At 44.5% G+C, this 17,789-nt stretch overlaps 2 protein-coding genes across 2 annotated transcripts; one reads left to right on the forward strand and one right to left on the reverse strand.

The window, feature by feature from the left end:
• Positions 1 to 31: 31 nt before the first annotated feature.
• On the forward strand, positions 32 to 3,266 carry SURF2 (surfeit 2). Its single transcript, XM_069770863.1, has 6 exons — positions 32 to 186; positions 549 to 703; positions 922 to 1,025; positions 1,473 to 1,664; positions 2,261 to 2,427; positions 3,168 to 3,266. Exons 1-6 carry the CDS (start codon positions 79 to 81, stop codon positions 3,249 to 3,251), a joined length of 810 nt encoding a protein of 269 aa, XP_069626964.1. The 5' UTR covers positions 32 to 78; the 3' UTR covers positions 3,252 to 3,266.
• Positions 3,267 to 3,574: 308 nt separating this feature from the next.
• Positions 3,575 to 17,741, reverse strand: SURF4 (surfeit 4). The gene is made up of 6 exons (XM_069770864.1): positions 17,551 to 17,741; positions 9,766 to 9,952; positions 8,541 to 8,617; positions 7,871 to 7,914; positions 6,709 to 6,895; positions 3,575 to 6,454 (listed from the first exon to the last, which is right to left on the reverse strand). Exons 1-6 carry the CDS (start codon positions 17,596 to 17,598, stop codon positions 6,188 to 6,190), a joined length of 810 nt encoding a protein of 269 aa, XP_069626965.1. The 5' UTR covers positions 17,599 to 17,741; the 3' UTR covers positions 3,575 to 6,187.
• Positions 17,742 to 17,789: the final 48 nt, after the last annotated feature.

Consider the following 17,789-nt stretch of genomic DNA (forward strand, 5'->3'; position numbering starts at 1 on the left):
CTCTCTATGGTGCCGGCTGCACCCCGGCGTGGCCGGCACCGGAAGTTGAGGCGCTCTCCTGTCTGGCGGCGCCTCTCTATGGCCGGGCCCGGGCCCGCCGACGGCGTGGCCATGGCTGAGGTGCCCGAGGAGGAGCGGCTCTTCCTGCGGCAGCACCCGCTCCTCACCCTCGCGGAACCGGGCAAGGTGGGGATGGAGCCGGGCCGTTCGGGGCTGAGGGGCGCCTTGAGGACCGGGGCCATCCCCGGAGGCGGCCCTGGGAGGGACTGGGGCCGCCTCCCTGAGGGGTTCGTGAGGGAGGGCCGGGGCCGCGTTCCCTGAGGGGGCCGTGAGGGGGGACGAGGCCGGTTGGTAGCAGGCCGGGGAGGGTGCCCCGGCAGATGGGCTCGGGCCCAGTAAGCTCCCTGGCCCGGAGGCTTTTCTGCCGCTGTGGAAGTCGGAGGAGGGCCGGAGAGGAGGATGCTGGTGGGAGCTGGAGGCCTCTCTTGCCCTCCCCAGCTCTGGGGCAATCCCCTGGGCTTCCCTGACCACACATCGTTTTTCTTCAGGTGAGATGCAGGCTGACAGGCCACGAGATGCCATGTCGGCTGTCGGAGCTGCAGGCTTATACTAATGGCAAGAAGTATCAGCGGCTGATAAAGACAGCCAGAGAGTTTGACTATGGCAAGTTTGAGCCCCATATAGTGCCCAGCACAAAGAATCTGTACGTATTCTTCCTCCTCTGTGTTGTGCTTTACACTTTGTTCAATCTCAGGCATAAAGTGGTTGAGCTTTACACAGTTCTTGAGTCTTTATGGACAGGGAAAGTATTTATAAAGTATTTATCAGCTTTGAGCACAGTGCTTATAAGTGAAAAGTTATTAAGTAATAGCATACTTAAACTCTGTTGCTGGCTCTTTCTTTCTTTCTGTGTCTTCTCAGACACCAGCTGTTTTGCAAGCTCACTCTCAGACACATCAACAAGTTTCCAGAGCACGTGCTGCGTCATGTCCAAGGGAAGCGCTATCAGAAGGCCCTAAAAACATGTAAGTAGCTTTTCTGAAGATAAAACCAGACAACTTTTTTCCCTGACCTGAGATTCCAGTAGCTCTACATGAAGGGAGGGGGTCAGTTTTCTTTAGATTGACAGTAATGTACTGCTGTTGCTGTGTGTGCTTCTCAGCTAGGAAGGAAGATCCCAGATGTAGGGAGCAATCAGCCACTAGCAAATACCTTGGAACATCCTTACTTGAGAGGAGCGGCTCTAAAACTTCCCCAGAGAGGGTGGTTCACACATCCAGCACAGTCTCTGTGTTAATGTCTTTCCCGCCTTTCGTGGTCCATACTATCACTGTAGATTACATGAATGTATATTAGAGTTGGAGCTTGACATACTTTTGAGTTGCATTTAATATATGCTAGAGCTGGAAATGGAAAGTACTCGGGTGACTGGGTAGCCTTGCTAAGTGCTGCCCAACCCCTCGTGCTATTAGATGAGGAGTGCCAGAAGGAAGGAGTGGAGTACGTCCCTGCCTGCTTGCGACAGAAGAAGCAGAGGACGCACCACCCTGATGAGCAAATGAACGGGAGCAGACAGCCTTACAGAAAAGAGGAATTCTGGGAGCCAAAGTCCAGCGATGAGGATGGAGAGGAGACGGATGACAGCATGAGTGACCTGTACCCACGTGAGTAAGAACGTTGGTATCATCTATGTACTGAAGGGAGCTCGTCGGCTAATTTTGTCCAGGCTTCTTTATACTGCTCCCCGCTACTCATGTGACTTCCATCCACTTGGGGGTTCTTGGGTTTTGGAAAAACTGACCACTGCAAAATCAGTAATAGCAATTATCACTAAGTAATAACCAGAGCTGGATCACATAGGGTGAGAGGGGAGGGATACAAGATCCATGGGGATTTGCTGCTTTAGGTATCTCTACTTTCCTCGTTTCTCAGCAAGTCCTCGGGTCTGACAGAAGTTGTTCAGGGTGTGCTGCTTGCTTACATCTGGAGGCACTGCCTTGCTGTAGGAGAGCAGAGGTGTAACACCACAGAACCACCTGTGCCGGACAGTTCCCAGAACGAGGCTAGTGAGAGCACCAGGCGTGTTTCTAATAAACCCCAGTGTGTTTATTTCCCAGGTATTTGAGTAGTGACAAGTATATGCTCAGAGACTGGAAGCAGCTTGGCGAATCACCCTTAAGATGCCCTCAAAGTGAAGTTAGGAGGAGGCAGAGCCTGTGTGCACAGAGGACTGATCCTGAGCTAAATCTTTCTATTTTAGCTGCACTCTTCCCAGAAAAAAGCCCAGCAGCTCCACAAACCACAAAGGGCAGTGATGACTTTGCAACAGACAGCGAGGATGACGGGGCCAAGCAGAATGGTGATGTGAACGGAGAGGACAGTGGAAGAATGGATGTCAGCAGAGCAGTTGGCAACAAAAGGGGAAAGGTGGGAGTCACACTGCTGCGTGCAGCAGGAGGGGAGCATGGAGCTGGGATCCCATCCTGTAGGTGTTTGTCTGATCTGTTCCTGTCTGAGAACCAGCAGAAGGTGCAAAGCTGTTCAGAATAGACTCTCCCCATGTGCTAGCCGCTAACTCCCATCCTGAGGTGTGAATTACTACCAGTGAATGTTTATCCTGCCTGCAGTAACTAGGGGTGTTCCTGCCTGTATAAATAGCTCAGCTTTGGTGGGATTCTGCCGCACACTGCCTTCACAGGGAGACTGAAGCATGTCTTGTGGGTTCTGTAATCTTCCTCCTCGTTCACAGATAAACACAAGTTAAACCCTTTTTAAGTCACAGGGTCCTTCTAGACCCCTTTTTCTGCCTCTTTTGAGGAGCTGGCAAGGTCCTGCCTTAGAGGACATACCCTGATACTTCTTAGTTTGGGAAGCAGGCAGATGTTACATATGTAAAGATGGATAAATCTCTAAGGCAGCCTGAGGAAGGGGCTGGATCCTTTATGACTATCAAGTGGAAAGTGAAGGCTGGATGAAGTTTAGGTTCGTTGCTGTGGGGAGACTGTCACTGTATCTAATGAAACCATAAGCCTGTCAGAGAAAGGGATGCTAACTGGCTGGCTCTGCGACCAGGAGACCACACTCAATTTCTCTTCTTTAAGCTGGCTTGGGAAGGGCAGGATTTGGGTTTTGGAAATAAGCTGATTAACTTTTTTTTTTTCCTATAGAAACAGTCAGGCCCTTTAAAGAAGAAATTCAAGAGTCATCATCAAAACCCCAAGAACTTCAAGAAAGCAACGAATGGCAAATAAATTTTATGATAAATATGTGGCCTGAAGCCTGTTGTGTAACAATTCTACAGGGGGCACAAGGCTGGCTGAAGTGTTTGCTCCTTCCAGTTAACCATTACAGCTGGGGAGGGGAATAGCAGGGTGGAATTAAGTTGTATTCTAATAGCCATGAGCCACCCCCCACCACCAAGGGAAGGATGACTGCTGCGGTCAAGCACAGGCTGCCCAGTGCGTGGACCTCCTTATGGAAAGATGGTTTTCAGGAGGTGGGAGAGAAAGCACACAAGACCACTAGCCAGCATTTCCAGGTAGCCTGTGGAGTGTCACCAGTCACACACGCCAAGTGGATACAAAGATGCCATTGTTTTATTTTGATTGTTTCCAAAAATCAAAACATTTTCAAACACAACTAAGGTACAAAATACAGCATAAAATGAGAATTTATACTTATTTCTTTTTCCACATAGAAAGCAAAAATATATTCAGAATGAATTCCAGAACACTTTGCAGAGCCAATTGATAGCTGACATCCTGCTTGTGAGAGCTTCTCAGCCACGGGGAGAGGTCACTGTATTTTTCGGGAGATGCATGAATACAGCAGTGCATGTAGGAAACCAGAATCTTCTGTATCAGGACTCACAGTTAGTAAGTCTGCATACTGTGCTGCCTAGAAATATCTTATAATGCCTTCCACTTAACTGTGCCCCTTTAGTACCGAAATATTTCTGCTGCAAGGGACAGTGTTGGTTCCTTTTCTGGGGCCTTTTGTTGGAGAGGGGACTTGATTTTCAGAGGAAACTGGTCAATATTTCAGACTAGTCCATCATCCAGCTCCTTAGTTTGACAGGACACAAGCTGAAAAAGCCAACTTAAGGGCTACTTACGGGAGTCATTTCTATCATTCCATTTATAAATACTACAAACATCAACAGCAGTTAAGATATCTGAGAATGACTGCCTCGATGTATTCTAAAACCATTCTAGGACCTGCAGTGAAATTGAGCAAAAGCATCCTGTGCTGTGTATGCACAACCTAAAGGACCGGTTTGTTTTGCTATGAAGACAGGCACAGTGAACTTCTCCTGCAAAACTGATTTAAAAGAAAGCTTTCTACATGACCTGAACTTAAATGCTGTCTCCCCCTCCCATCTACCCCCCCCACACCAATTTGTTTCCTTCAGCAGCAGCACATCTTGCTATTACATAGGCTATTTTCTCCTTAAGATGATGAAAATCACTGGTTTAACATTCAACAGTGCTCTTCTATTTGTCATCAGTTCTTTCAGCCTGTTTTTTTCTCCTAAAAAGCAACCATTAAGCTGAACTGTCCAGGTTAGTGTCCTTACCAGGAGACCCTGGTAAATAGCTCCTGCTGGCAGTGTTCAGCTGAATTACTCATTGAACAAACAGTTGAGCAGCTTTCTCAAGGGAGACAACAGTGCAAGGATCAATGTAATGTTAGCAAGTTGGTAGGGCTCACGCTTTCTAGAATTCTTTCATAATCTAGTGAAAGAGGTTCACCTAGTTGACTAGCAGAGGACAAAATGCCTCCTCTGAGCAGCACTAAGCATGTTCATGGCACAGAGGTCATGGCACCAAGAGGTGAAAACAGGGCCTTCCTCTCTCCTCACCATTATGCTGAGGAGTTCCTCCCTCTGAACATGCAAGTTACATCCCTGGCTGTTTATTCACTGCACAGGCTTTGCACTTGCATTCTTCAGCTATAACCATTTGCATACAGAGTTGAGAACTGGGGCTATGGCAGCACACAGCTGACTTCCATGCTTCCTCCCTACACATCTCAGGTGTGGTGCAAGATGGCAGAGAGAAGGGGCTGTACTCCAGGGTTCAGCACCCCAGCTCTTCAGCTGTTCAGTCAACAGCTGAGAGACTGACAGAAGTGAATCTAAGAAGCAAAGACTACAGATTAGAAGATTGACTGCTCTCATCTTGCATGTACTGAGTGCAGGGAAAAATGTTTTGGTTTTTTTTTTTTGTAATTCTGAAGACACTTTCACCAATAACCTGCAATTCAGATACGAATTTGGGGCATATACGGATGGAAGCTGGTTAATAGCAGAAAGGAGCTCTTATTACGGAACCTGCAGCACAACTTAGCTCCCTTCTTGGGAATTCAGGAGGGGCAACTTTGGGGAAAGAATGCTGAATAAAGAGTTCTTTTGGCACAGAATTTTCACAGAATTTAACATTCTGTCTCTTCAGGAGTATCTCCCCCCCCTTCCTTCTTGAAATCTCATTAGCCATACAGGCTTCCTGATTAGCAATATAGGATTCTCCCTTGTTACCATCAAGAATGGAACTGGGACACATTAGAAAACCCTCTCCATTTTCTTACCTAGAGGGGGTTACAACTACTTTCAGGGTTTTCTTTTTGCCTTCTATTTGGGGGCAGGAAAGACCTTCCCTCTTGTTAAACAAAATGGAATTAAAGGGCTCTGAGCAGCAAAACAACAGTGATTTTTTTAATGCTGCTTTCCACCTTGATAAGCAATGCTATAACCAGCAATGGAACTCCTTATGCACAAGACAGTTTTGAAGAGGGTGAGAAAGGGGATCCACTTGTTTAGTTATAGCTAGAACCCAACAGCACACTGAATGATACAGCTGTATCTGCTCACAGTACTTCAAATTTTAAAATGTTGCTGACATTAAAGACAGCAACTGTTCTACTGCAACTCACTGAAGCATCAGCAAAATGCAGGTTCCTTGGGTTAGTTCCAAATCTAGGAAGTTAGAATAAGCCTAGGCAACATTCCTTGAAGAAACAGGATTTCATCTATTATATTACTGGTGCCACTGTAAATCAAATTCAAAACATCTGTGCCTTTAATAGGAAGGGGGCATGTACGTGTAAAATGCTGGCAGTTTTTGTTGAATCCATAGAGAATCAGTTCTGGACTTAATATGTTATGTCCCAAGAAGTGTTGCTATTCCTGTTACCACTCTTTTTTCTTCTCATCCATGGAGACTCCGCCAGGACCCAGTGCAACCACGAGGAGGAGCCCTCCAATTACAGACATGGTCTGGAAGAAATCGTATTTGAGGAAGTCGTGCATGGGCTTGTAGGCTGGGACGGTCCAGAAGGCATTGAAGTAGATGTTGATGCCAAACAGCCAGATGACTAGAGTCAAGGCAGCCAGCTTTGTCTTGAAGCCAATTGCCACGAGGATAATCAGGGCTGTGCCCACAATGTTCTGCAGAATCTGCAAGGAAAAAAAAAAAGTCAACACGAGCTTACATGTGGTTCTTAAATAGATACACAAGCATCAGAACAGAGCATGGACAGGTTCAGCAGAACAGGTTGTCATGGCATAGATGATCTAATAACTTTTTCTAAATATTAATTCTACTAAAAAATAGACTTGAATGATAAGCATTGAGCAGGTCCTGCAGCCAATCCGGGAGTTGGTACTGTATTCTAGTTCCTTAACTCATACTTTTATATTGAGATACTTACAGAAAAGAAGTTCATATCAAAATGTAGCAGTGTCATGAACATGAGGACCAGCAGCACACGGCCCCCCAGCTGCATGTACTGCTTAGGAGAGCTTTCCCGCATGGTAGGGACACCAGCAAACATGCTCTTCCCCTCTGAGCGCGACTCAGCCAAAAGCAGCAGCAAGCCTCCCCCAAGGGCAAGGTTCCTACAGAAAGATAGAAATGGGTTAAAAAAAGCAGTTTACTACAGTTTGCAGTGATCTATACATTTAAAGTCTTATCTGACAATTTCAACTCAATAAGAATCTGCATGCTAGTGAGGAGTGACCTACTCTGCACCTTGTGATGCACGTCTGCATTAAACTTCACAGCTGAAACAGCAGCACTACACAACAATTTACACCAGCCTGTGCAGACACATACAGCCTACCAGGGAAGTCCAGCACCTGCAGCTCAGGCACCGTTGCTTAGCATCTGTTACAGCACAAATTCAGTTGAGTTGAAGTTATTCTGTACCTCAGGTTTAGCCATTTATGCCAAAGTAGTTCAGAGGTTGCTTTGAGAAAACAGAACAGCAGTGCTGCTAAAAGAAGTTACACATTTACAGGGTTGTAGTAAGCCTGGAGTATAGTTCTTGTGCTGCCCCCTGCCCTCCTCTCACGAGGAGAAAGGTGAAAAGGTAACAGCCAACCATCACTCAGGATTTGACAAGAAAGCTCATGTTTAATAACCTTGTCTTCTACTTAAGGGAAGTTATCAGAGATTTAGAATCCCAGAAACCACTCTAGTATCCACATGCTTTAGTTTTCTTGGAAAATGGCTTCAGTCACGCATAAGCACAGTTGCTATTTTAGCCATTTAGGAAATAATAGCAGCTCACTGATCCAGTTTAGACAGTTTTTTTTGTAAACTCTTAGCAAGGAGGTTAGTAGCAGAAGCATTTAGATCATAGTGGGTTAGGACTAGTCTTTCCCTTCTACAGTACTGAGACTGCTGTCTATGGTTTAACACAGACTCTACTGACTTTAAGTGCTGTCATTTCTTGTCCAATGTAAGTGCATAATTTGTGATATCTTTCTAGTAAATACTATGTACAAAGATCATTTCTTCTGTCAGCTAGTGGCAGTAACAGACAACAGTCTTCGTTCTGTTTTGATAAAAACTCTAAGAAGTAGGCATACCTCATCAAGAACTTCAGGTCCCATAAAATGCTGTATGCAATAGTCTAGGTAAAAAATAAAACAGGTTAAAACACCATATAAGTTACACTGAAGTTCTGAATTTATGTTATAATCTCAAGCCTGTACTATCCATAGCGGAAGTCAATTACAAGTACATTATACAGAAGGAAACAAGGCAGGTTACATCAGTGTGGTCCAGTGAGTCAGTATAAAACAGGGAATAGAAGCCAAAATTTGACTTGTGCTTTAGCTTCCACAAAAATTAATTGGTTTTGAACACAACAGAGGCTACTAGCTAGGATCCTTTGTGATGGGGAAAGTCCTTTATAAAAGCAGTGTGCTGAAGGCCAAAGCAACTACAAGTTCTACATTTGGCATGTTACTGACATACAGGTAAACTGCAAATTAATTCTGCTAAATTGGTCAAGGTCAAGTATTGAATCAATGTCTCCAGCTGACTAATTGCAATTACAGCCAAGGATCTATTGGGCACATCAGAACAGAAGCAGCAAAACATTTCAATGCCAGTGAGGACTGCCACTAGGCCACGGTGGAGAAAAATTCCAGGGTTATGAATGAGTTGTATTTAAATACATGCTGGTAGTACTGGGGCTAAGAGAGAAGATTTGAAAGATATCGTTTAGAAGGGCTGAAGACTTAAGCCTCCTACCTGTAATGCTATAATTCCAAACAGTCCAAAGCAGGCATATTGCACAAAGTTCCTACTCAGCACCAGGATACAGCCGCCTGAGTTGGGGAAATTGAACACAGTTACACTTCTGGCTTAACAGGAAGAGATGCTGCAGGAATGCTAACTTGTTTTGAACTGAGCAGACTGATTTCTTTCAGCTGTGCATCAGTTGAAACATCAGGCAGGAAATTTTAATGGCACATTGGCACAAATCAGTTTGAGAACCAAGAAGTTTTAGTGCATTTTAAAATATAATTCCAGAAGTATCTTTCATTTTACAAAGGGTAAGCACATGCTGAATGCAGTCCCCAACACACAGCACTGTACAGCAGCTATCAGTGTTAAAGCATTAAAAGTAGTTAAAAAACCTCAACTCATCATGGATTTTTTTTTTAAAATGAGATAACTTAGGGCAAACATGCTGCACTCCTTTTCCTTGAAACCTTTTGTTTTATATCCTTCCTCAAGTCTTCTGTCACAAAGCACTGACAGCCTTTGCCACTTTGACATGAGGCCTGGTAACTACAATAAATTATGCTGACTCACTACACAAAAATATGAGGATAAAAAAACCCCCAGACACAAGAAAAGAAATTGGCAGAGTAATCAAGAACAGTAGATCAGGGACATAATATAAATGGAAAAGAATTTTACTTCTCTCCATTTCTGATACCCTAAGCCCACCTAGCACACATATAGAAGCTCTGCTTCTGGGCTTATTTTGATTCCTGGGCTTTGAAAATCTCCAACACATGCACCTAAGGCTTAAGTGTATCAACTGCAGGATAAGACTTTGCCATTGAGATTAATACCCATAAAAACAGGAGGCTGAGAAAGTCTTAACACTGCCCTTTTTAAGAAAACGAGTATTTCATTTACAGAATTTGGGGGGTGTGGTATGTGTTTATAGATGCACATACAGAACTGAAAACAGATTGTCCTAATGGATTCTTGGCATCTCTGACTCAGAGGTAGTATGTCACAAGAAATTCTCTAAGACTGCTTCCAGGAAAGGCTGAAGCAGGTCATTTAAGAGTTCTTTTCATTCAGCCCATGTAGTACTATCAGTTCTAAGCTGTCAATGGCTATTAAGAAATCAGTGAAGCATTCCATGCTTACATGATTCACAGTGCTTACATAAGCCAGGGTGGCAGACACACTGGAGTACTCTGGCATCCACCTTAACAGCCTTAGAGCCACTTACTCAGCTGTCCGAAGAGATTTATGAACACAAAGATGGAGGCCAGGAAATAGCCACAGTTCCATGTGCCATCAATGTAATCCCTCTGTTCACTCCACTGGAACCACATGCGGATGCCATCCTCCAGGAAGGTGCTGATCAGGCACAGGCGGGCCACGTGGGGAAGGTACTGCTTCGTCACCCTCAGGAACTGCATGGGCAGACAGCATCATTAGCAGGGAAGGAAGGCAAGGCGATACTCGAGGCATAACAGATCCATGCACTCTGCAGACTCTGAGGTCAGCAGTTCTCGTGCACACAGGGCCATCAACATCTAGAGAGAAACACATACTTGGGACTTGGATTTAATGAAATTTTTCTCCACTCCAGTCTGAGAACACTTGGGAGCAGTGGGAGAAACCTGTTATGCTCCACCCAAAAAGCATTTTGGACAGGGACTTGGGAGAAAAGCAGAATCCAGCAGCACCTTTCCATATAAGAACTGTGTTTTGATGGAGCTCTTACTAGATGAAGGCTGACCTTGGTTTTAGTTTGTCTGTCTCAGGGTTTCATGTTACAGCTCAACTATCAGATAGCCAGGAGCTGAAAGGGCAATCCTACTCCCACCCACATGCTCAGGCACTCAACAGCCTCTACTAAACTGATTGAGGGAGTCAGGCTGACAGAAGACTAATTCTGTACAAATTAAAAAACATTAATAAGCTTTTTCCAAGCTAGTTCCCTCTAACAGCTCAGAAAAGCAACAGTGCAAAGCATGTGCACTTGGATAGCAAAAGCAGCTATTAGACCAGTGTAGCCGTTGCATGAAATTGCACCCTCTATCCTCTAGGCAACTATACACAGTTTCTACTTCCATTAAAAATAGCACCCTCTGCAGAAAGAAAATAGGCATTTATATATACAGTTCAGTGTAGTAGTTAAAAGGAAATGATATCATCATGCAACAGATGCTGAGCCTTAGTTCTTGGGAATGCAAGATGTATCTGGTCCCACATACCTCTTCATCCTGTAAGGTCACTGGTTAGTTTGCTCTACAGTTACAGTAAGTATAAAGGAACAAATACAGAATTGCCAAACAGGGTCTAGACTAACATGGTGTATATGACTGTGAGGTGCACAGGAAACCTTACTGCCTCTGGACCATGACAAGCATTTAACTGTCACCCCATTTCCTAAACAGCACTGGTTACTACTTAATGGAGACTTTCACTAGGATTTGCACTGTCACTCTGAATGCAAGCTAGCACCTGGCTGGCCCATTTCATGCACAGGTTCAGCTTAGCCAGATCACTAGAAGGACACATTTGGAGTCAGTGTATGCCGCTGTTTGAGTAAGCGCAATCTAGTAAGAAACAAACATAAATTTAATCTAAAACTAACTTTACAAGATTATCCAGCAGGTTTCTACCTTCAGGTGACAGGAACAGTTTGGGCAGGTTGACACTTGTGAAGGTAAATGCCCATGCCACAAGCCTTCATGCAGAACTGCCAGCCTCCACAGAGACCCCTGTGTTAGAACTCCTAGGAGAAGGAGCCATTTAACAAACCCCAATTATCCCACACAAAGTTCATTGTGTTGTAAGGCACACTGATTCATACAGTTTATGCAGTATTAGAATACGTCAAGCATGAAAAGGGGTGGGGGAACCCACATGTGTATAGGTGTCTTCCAGACAGCATTGAACTATATTATAAAAAATGGACAGAAAAGGCACACAAACCTTCTCTTTCATCATACAGCATTTACATTGACTTCAGGTTAGACAATACAGCTGACTGGTTTCTTTCTGGCCAGAATACTTTTTTTTTTTTAAAGTTCTGGCAGCATTGCATGCTTTCAGCATATATGGGAATATGCAGAAAGGAGACTAAAGCCATTCCTGAAAGTTTATTCTTGCCACAGTAATTAGCAAATACTAAAGGCTGTTCCAAATCCTATGCAAATGACAAGGCTTGCTTACTGCGTAACTGAAGATTATCACAAGAAAAAAATCCAGCAAACATGCTTAATAGTTAATATTGGAGCAAACTACACTAGTTGTACTGCATGCATCCAGAGTCTAAGGGTCAAGATTCAAGTTAATCAAGTGTATTTTAAGTGCAGCTGTACTCTGACTCAGGGCTGCCACTTCAGGCTTTTTTAAGCCATGTCAACAGTTAGATGAATGAGTCAGAAGAAAATTTGTGATCTTTGTCACTGAATGAGACCCACATCTTGGTTTACAGCTTTCTTCTCTCCTGGATTTCACTGTGCATTGGGGCAAACTTGCTGAGAAATACTAAGGATAAAGTTGTTTTGGAAATAGTACAAAACCAAAAGCAGTTTGTAAAATAAGTCTGCCTTGTCAAGATGCAGAACAGGCAACTTCGGTCTAGAAGGAAATGAAAGAGGACAAGTGCCGGGCATCTGTAGGAAAAGGAAAAAAAACCACTGCTGTGGAAAGGCTGAAAAAAGAAGCAAACATTAGAGAGGGTATCTGCCTCCAGGCCTCATCTTTGTTGCTTCTTAAGTGGGTCATGTGAACTGATCTCATCTTCCCTTTCCCAGAAGCCAAACAATTGCCAACAGTCCAGGTGAAGGAGCCAAGGCGGCATTTAACATTTACCTGTTCTCGTTGTATATAGAGGGAATTTAATGCTCTCTATTAAACATGAGTGTGCACATCCAATCAGCTTAAGACAAGTCAGAAAGACTGAAGCCCAAGGCAGCAGCAGTGCTAAGCAACCTTATCATGACACACATCATCTTTGGACATCCATAACTCATGTAGCTGCATTTACTGAGCTACACACAAGTTGAAACCCCTGTACGCAGCAAGCTTAAAGTGAATAAGCTTCAGAAACAGACTGTATGAACAAAATTCCAAGCCAAAAGAACAACTAGCCATGGAGATCCAGAGAGAAAGGAAGATAACAATTACCAGATAACAAGAGAGCATCACAGACATTAAGTGATTTTACAATTAGAGGATTCATGTACAAATCACCTAAGTAATTTAGGTAAGGACAGAGTAACTTTTAAGAAACAGATCTCTAGAAGTGGGACTGCACTAATAGTACCAGACCCCCTGGTTTTGTCCCTATACATCACCAGCAACATGTGGCTCAAACACTGCACCCTGAAACCACTTCCTATTTCCTTTAAGATTCACACAGCAGCACATACGGGAAACTTGGTAGCTGCAGTTAATAAACATATCCAACTAAGACATGGGACTCAAAACATGCACTACACTGAGCACAATACATGTAAGTCAAAACAAAACTGTTGAGATTGATGGAGGTGGCAGTGTTAAACTTACAACATCAAATCTTTTGATGGCTTATTCTGCTATAGGCTTTGCATCAACTGTTCTTGGCACATACTGCCTCCTTGCAAGAGGTAAAACATCTTGAGAAAAGACAACAAAATGCTAAAGTAAAACTATTTTAAAGAACAGCTGGTTCTGTGTTGGCAGCCAAGTCACTAACATAAACCAGAGAGGCTTTGTGTTGCCACTTCCCCCTCTAACAGGATTAGAAAGGCAAAGATAGATTTAAATGCTCCTTGCAGTTTAACAAGCAAAGATGCACAAGAGGATCCAGGGATCCCTAAATCAAATCTCTGCTCAAAATCCATACTTTTAAAAGGAGGCTTGAAATAGTCAAATCCATAAAAAGGCCTCCCCAAAGAGAGGTAATATCATCCTTTCTAAACTACATCCCACCTCCAACTGTTTCAAATTTATTAAAAATCCAGTCCATTTTGTTGAAAGTGTACATACTGTAGCATAATTACAGGTATTTTGAGACCAATACACAGCCAGGAGTTGGGAATTTGTGCTGTCACCTAGGTATATTCTGTCCAAACAGAGAAGCCTTTTCTGTGTGTGTACATGTGTGTGTTCTTGGATCAGGTAAGTTATGATCATGGTGATGAACAGCAGTCTGCAAATCTGCACAGAAAGCCCTCTTGTGGGCTGCACAGCATTATTAGTCTAGAGCTTTTGATAAAGGCATATTCCAAATATCTACCTCATAGTCATTTAAGGGATTGCTTTGTTCTGGGAGGACAGAGACCTCTAACAGCCTCAGACACCAGTGATCTTTTCTGGAATAGGATGCTCAGCCCTCTGACAGAGAGAAAAATCACTTCCTTTCACCAACCTGTATATATCCACTGAAGGAGATCCCACCTAATAATCACAGGGACAGTAACACCCATCACATTGGGCTAATCAACATCTACAAGTTATTTGTGAAAACTGGGAACAGAGGCTTTCCCACTTATTTCAAACAGCAAGACAACAGCTCTGTCCACTAGAACATTGCCAGAGGTCTTAATCAGGTTTTCAATTGCAGGAAAATGTCTCATGACAATGCTTTTCACTTCTAAAGCATGCTTTATACCAATTCCTTTTTCCAAAGGGCTATTTATTAATCAAATCTTTAAAATGGGATTTATTAGTCATGTTTTGCATTTTGCTATCTCTCTTCACGGGAAGATTCTTCCCCAGCCTAACCAGAATAGGCTATTTGATTTATAATGATAAAGGATCAGTGCACTGATCCTTAACTGACTATGTTATCGACAGTTTCCAAATTCAGTTTTTTTTAATATAAACCACAAAAAAGTTCAGACTAACAATGAAATGTTTTCTTTTCCCTTCTGTTTTCTGCCAAATAGGATACAGAGATGTTACAATTAGCTGAACAACGTGCATCAGCATTTATGTTGGAAAATTAAATAAAACCCCCAGAGTCTGGTTCTCCCTTAGAGTCCTTTCACTGCAGTACAATGACTCAATAGTCTCCTTGCATTTTTGTCCATCATTTTTTCAGAACAGCAGAAATACCAGGCACCCACATTCCTAAAGATTACAGACACCAGAAAAGTTGCTTGAGATCTGCTCCCTCTTATGGGATTACAGATGAGAAACAACCAGTTCTATAACCCTAAACAATCTGTACAGACCCCAGATACAGCTATTTCCAGTACAATACTGTCAGCAGTACATGGTGACTGCAATGAAGAACTTAGCATGTAATATTTTAACAAGAATCACTGAAAAGGGGCTTAACTTCTCAGTATGTAAATTATTTAATTAATAACATCAGGCTAGTGTTATGGGGCTTAAAAACAAATCAATCCATAAAGCCTGTAGCTGGGCATCATTCTGAACCAAGATCCCGATTTCCTTGCACTGTGTATCACTTAGATTTTAAGAACCCTTAATGGCTTTTCCCGCCCTCCCTGATATCTAATAAGTTGCCTTCTCTGAAATCAACAGGACCACCCCCAACACCCACCAAGTAGCTGTCTCCTCCGCTGCAGTCCCTGGAAACTGCCAACAGCACAGAGCGGAACAGCTCACCAGCCATACTGTGCACCTGCAGGCTACAAACTTATGCTATAGCCAAGCTAAACCAATGGTTAGTTCTCATCACAAGTGATCCCACCACCAGCATTGGTGCTCACTTGACCCAAACAATTTGATACTTGGAACTAACAGGAAAAAAAAGTCAACTCAATTTCCCGCCCCCCCCCCGACAGTTCATCTCTCTAGTCCAGTGACAGAAAGTGCTAGTGAGAGAGAGAAAAGGGGAACATCACCTTGGGAAAAGTAGGACAACCCCTTTCACTGATAGCTAGCTGTCAGGCAAGCTTAGCCACCTTGTAAGACCATACCTTCAGTGCACTAGTTCACCTCTGGATTAAGAGCCATTTGTTACTACTTCAGGGGAGACTTCCGACAGTATCTTGGCATCCAAGGCATAATTTGCCATTTCAACTGGCATTTATAGTATTTGGGAAAAATTAAGCTTTAGTGTTTGAATTTAAGGAACAGATTATTCTTGCTTTTGTAAGAGACATTCAGGATTTACCGATAAGCCATGGAAGTAGCTGTAACATTTTACCCACAGGGCTTTTAGGCTACAGAAATTAAGACTCATTAGGTCTTGAACATTAGTACAGGGAGTGGAGAAAGCAAGGATATCTTTAAGAATGCATTCAGCTCCCAGAACAGCCATTGTCCAGCTTCACTACCTCCGCCTCCATCAAAGGGAGTTTCAACATACTTTCAGTGCAAATGTTCCAAGTATTTTTTTTAATCCAAGATGAAGTAACAGTTTCCATAATGCCAAGTGTTAACTTCTCAATATATACCAAAGGTTATTGTTTAGTAAATCTCTGCATTCCTACACTGGCATCATACTGAGTTTTCGCAGCACACACAGTACTGGAAGTATCCGATTGAGCTATGAGACAGCTATTTGGAAGCAAAATTATCAAAGGAGTTAGTTAATTTGAAAGCCATAAAAATTGTTTTGCAATCTGATGGGTAAGTATATGCAAATACTCCAAATTCTGTACTACAGGACTCATCTTTAAACAGAATGTGGCCAAGCACAAATAAAGTTGTGCCATTTAAAACTCACTTCAGGAGGAAGCAAACTGCATTTTTAGCTGGACAAAAGAGCTTTCAGTAGTATGAAAAAAGGGGTGTTAAAGACATCTAGAAATAGTCACACAGGAATAAATAGAGAGGTGTTATAAAAAGCTCAGGACAAGTGTTGTAAGCTTTGGCAAATGATTTGAACACTATAGTGATAATTTATTTTCTCCTCTAAAAAGGAGTGTGAAGAAAAGGTAAACAGAGGACAACGAAGATGATCCAGACACCCCTCAAACTGAATACTCCACACACCATGAGAAGCTCTGTCTCTAAAACGAGTCTTCCACCTGGGGGTGGGGAGGAAGTGCAGAACAGGTTTTCCCAGTGAAACTCAGTTAAAGACACAGAGGCAGCACAGCCCCCTCAGAGCTGTGACGTGTTATCGTGCACCACACAAATCACACTGCTTCAGTCAGAGTTGTAGAACCAGGCAGAATCAGATTTTCCAGAGAACTTGCTAAATATGATTAGATGGTGCCTCTTACTTTCATTTAGATGAATCACCATGACAGTGAAGATCTTTCTAACACTGTCACCAGCAGATCAGCTACTTACACTCAAAATATTCCTGCTCTCACATATAATAAGAGATCACAAACTTCTATTTAAACAGAAAAATCCACAAGGGCCTCCACTGAAATAAATGTATAAAGGATTACAAGACAACATCAGGTCGTTTTCCTCTCCTTTTGCCCCAATGCTAAGCACAGTACTATGGTGCTGGCAAGCCTCTTCCAGTCCAGGTCTCCGGATATCAGTCAGGGTTTAGATTTTTTGCTTTCCTGTCACCACCACCTCACCCCGGTTTCCCACATCCCTTTACACCCTATTTGCCAGCCCAGACGGCTTACAAGAAGACGCGAGCAGCTCGGCCCCTTGCTCTCCTTCCACCCATTCACCCCCCGGGAGAAGCCCGGTTCCCAAGGAGAACTGGTTCGCTTCGCCGTACCAGCAGCTCAAGAACACCCGCAGAGCTCGCATGAGGGCAGGGGGCAGCCACTCCCGCAGGGACCCGGCCGCTGGGCCTGCGCCGGCCACCCCCACTCGGGCGGGGAGCCGGGCCCCCAGCCTCCCCCCCCCCCCCCCACCTCCCGGAGACGACGCGGCCGAGGAAACCCACAGCCCCACCGGAGGAACAGCCCCCACTCCCGGCCGCCGCCATCCCAGCCCGCCCTAACGCGGCCAGGCTGGGCCCCTCAGGGCGGCGGCCCAACGCCTCCCCACCCCCCCGTCCCCTCAGCGCAGAGCCCGCCGAGGCGCCCCCTCACAGCCGGCCCCAGCGCCCCAGGAAGGGACCCGACGCACAAAGGCCGCCCGAGCGGAGAAGGGAAAGGCGGGCGGCGACACCCACCTGGTCCGCGAAGTCCTCAGCGGTGCTCATGATATCGTTCTGGCCCATGGCGGCGGGGGAGAAGAGGGGAAAGGGGAGGGGGAGGGTGTTACCGGCTGCTACGCGCCTGGGGCCCGGCCTCACTCTCAGAGACGATCGCGGGGGGGAGAGAGAGAGGGCGGGAAGGAAGGAAGAAACGCCGGGCCCGGCCGCGCCGCTGCTGCTGCTGCCACGTAGGCCAGCCCTTAAAGGCGCCGCGC

Source organism: Haliaeetus albicilla, chromosome 26 (assembly GCF_947461875.1).
Source record: "Haliaeetus albicilla chromosome 26, bHalAlb1.1, whole genome shotgun sequence".
Taxonomy (NCBI): domain Eukaryota; kingdom Metazoa; phylum Chordata; class Aves; order Accipitriformes; family Accipitridae; genus Haliaeetus; species Haliaeetus albicilla.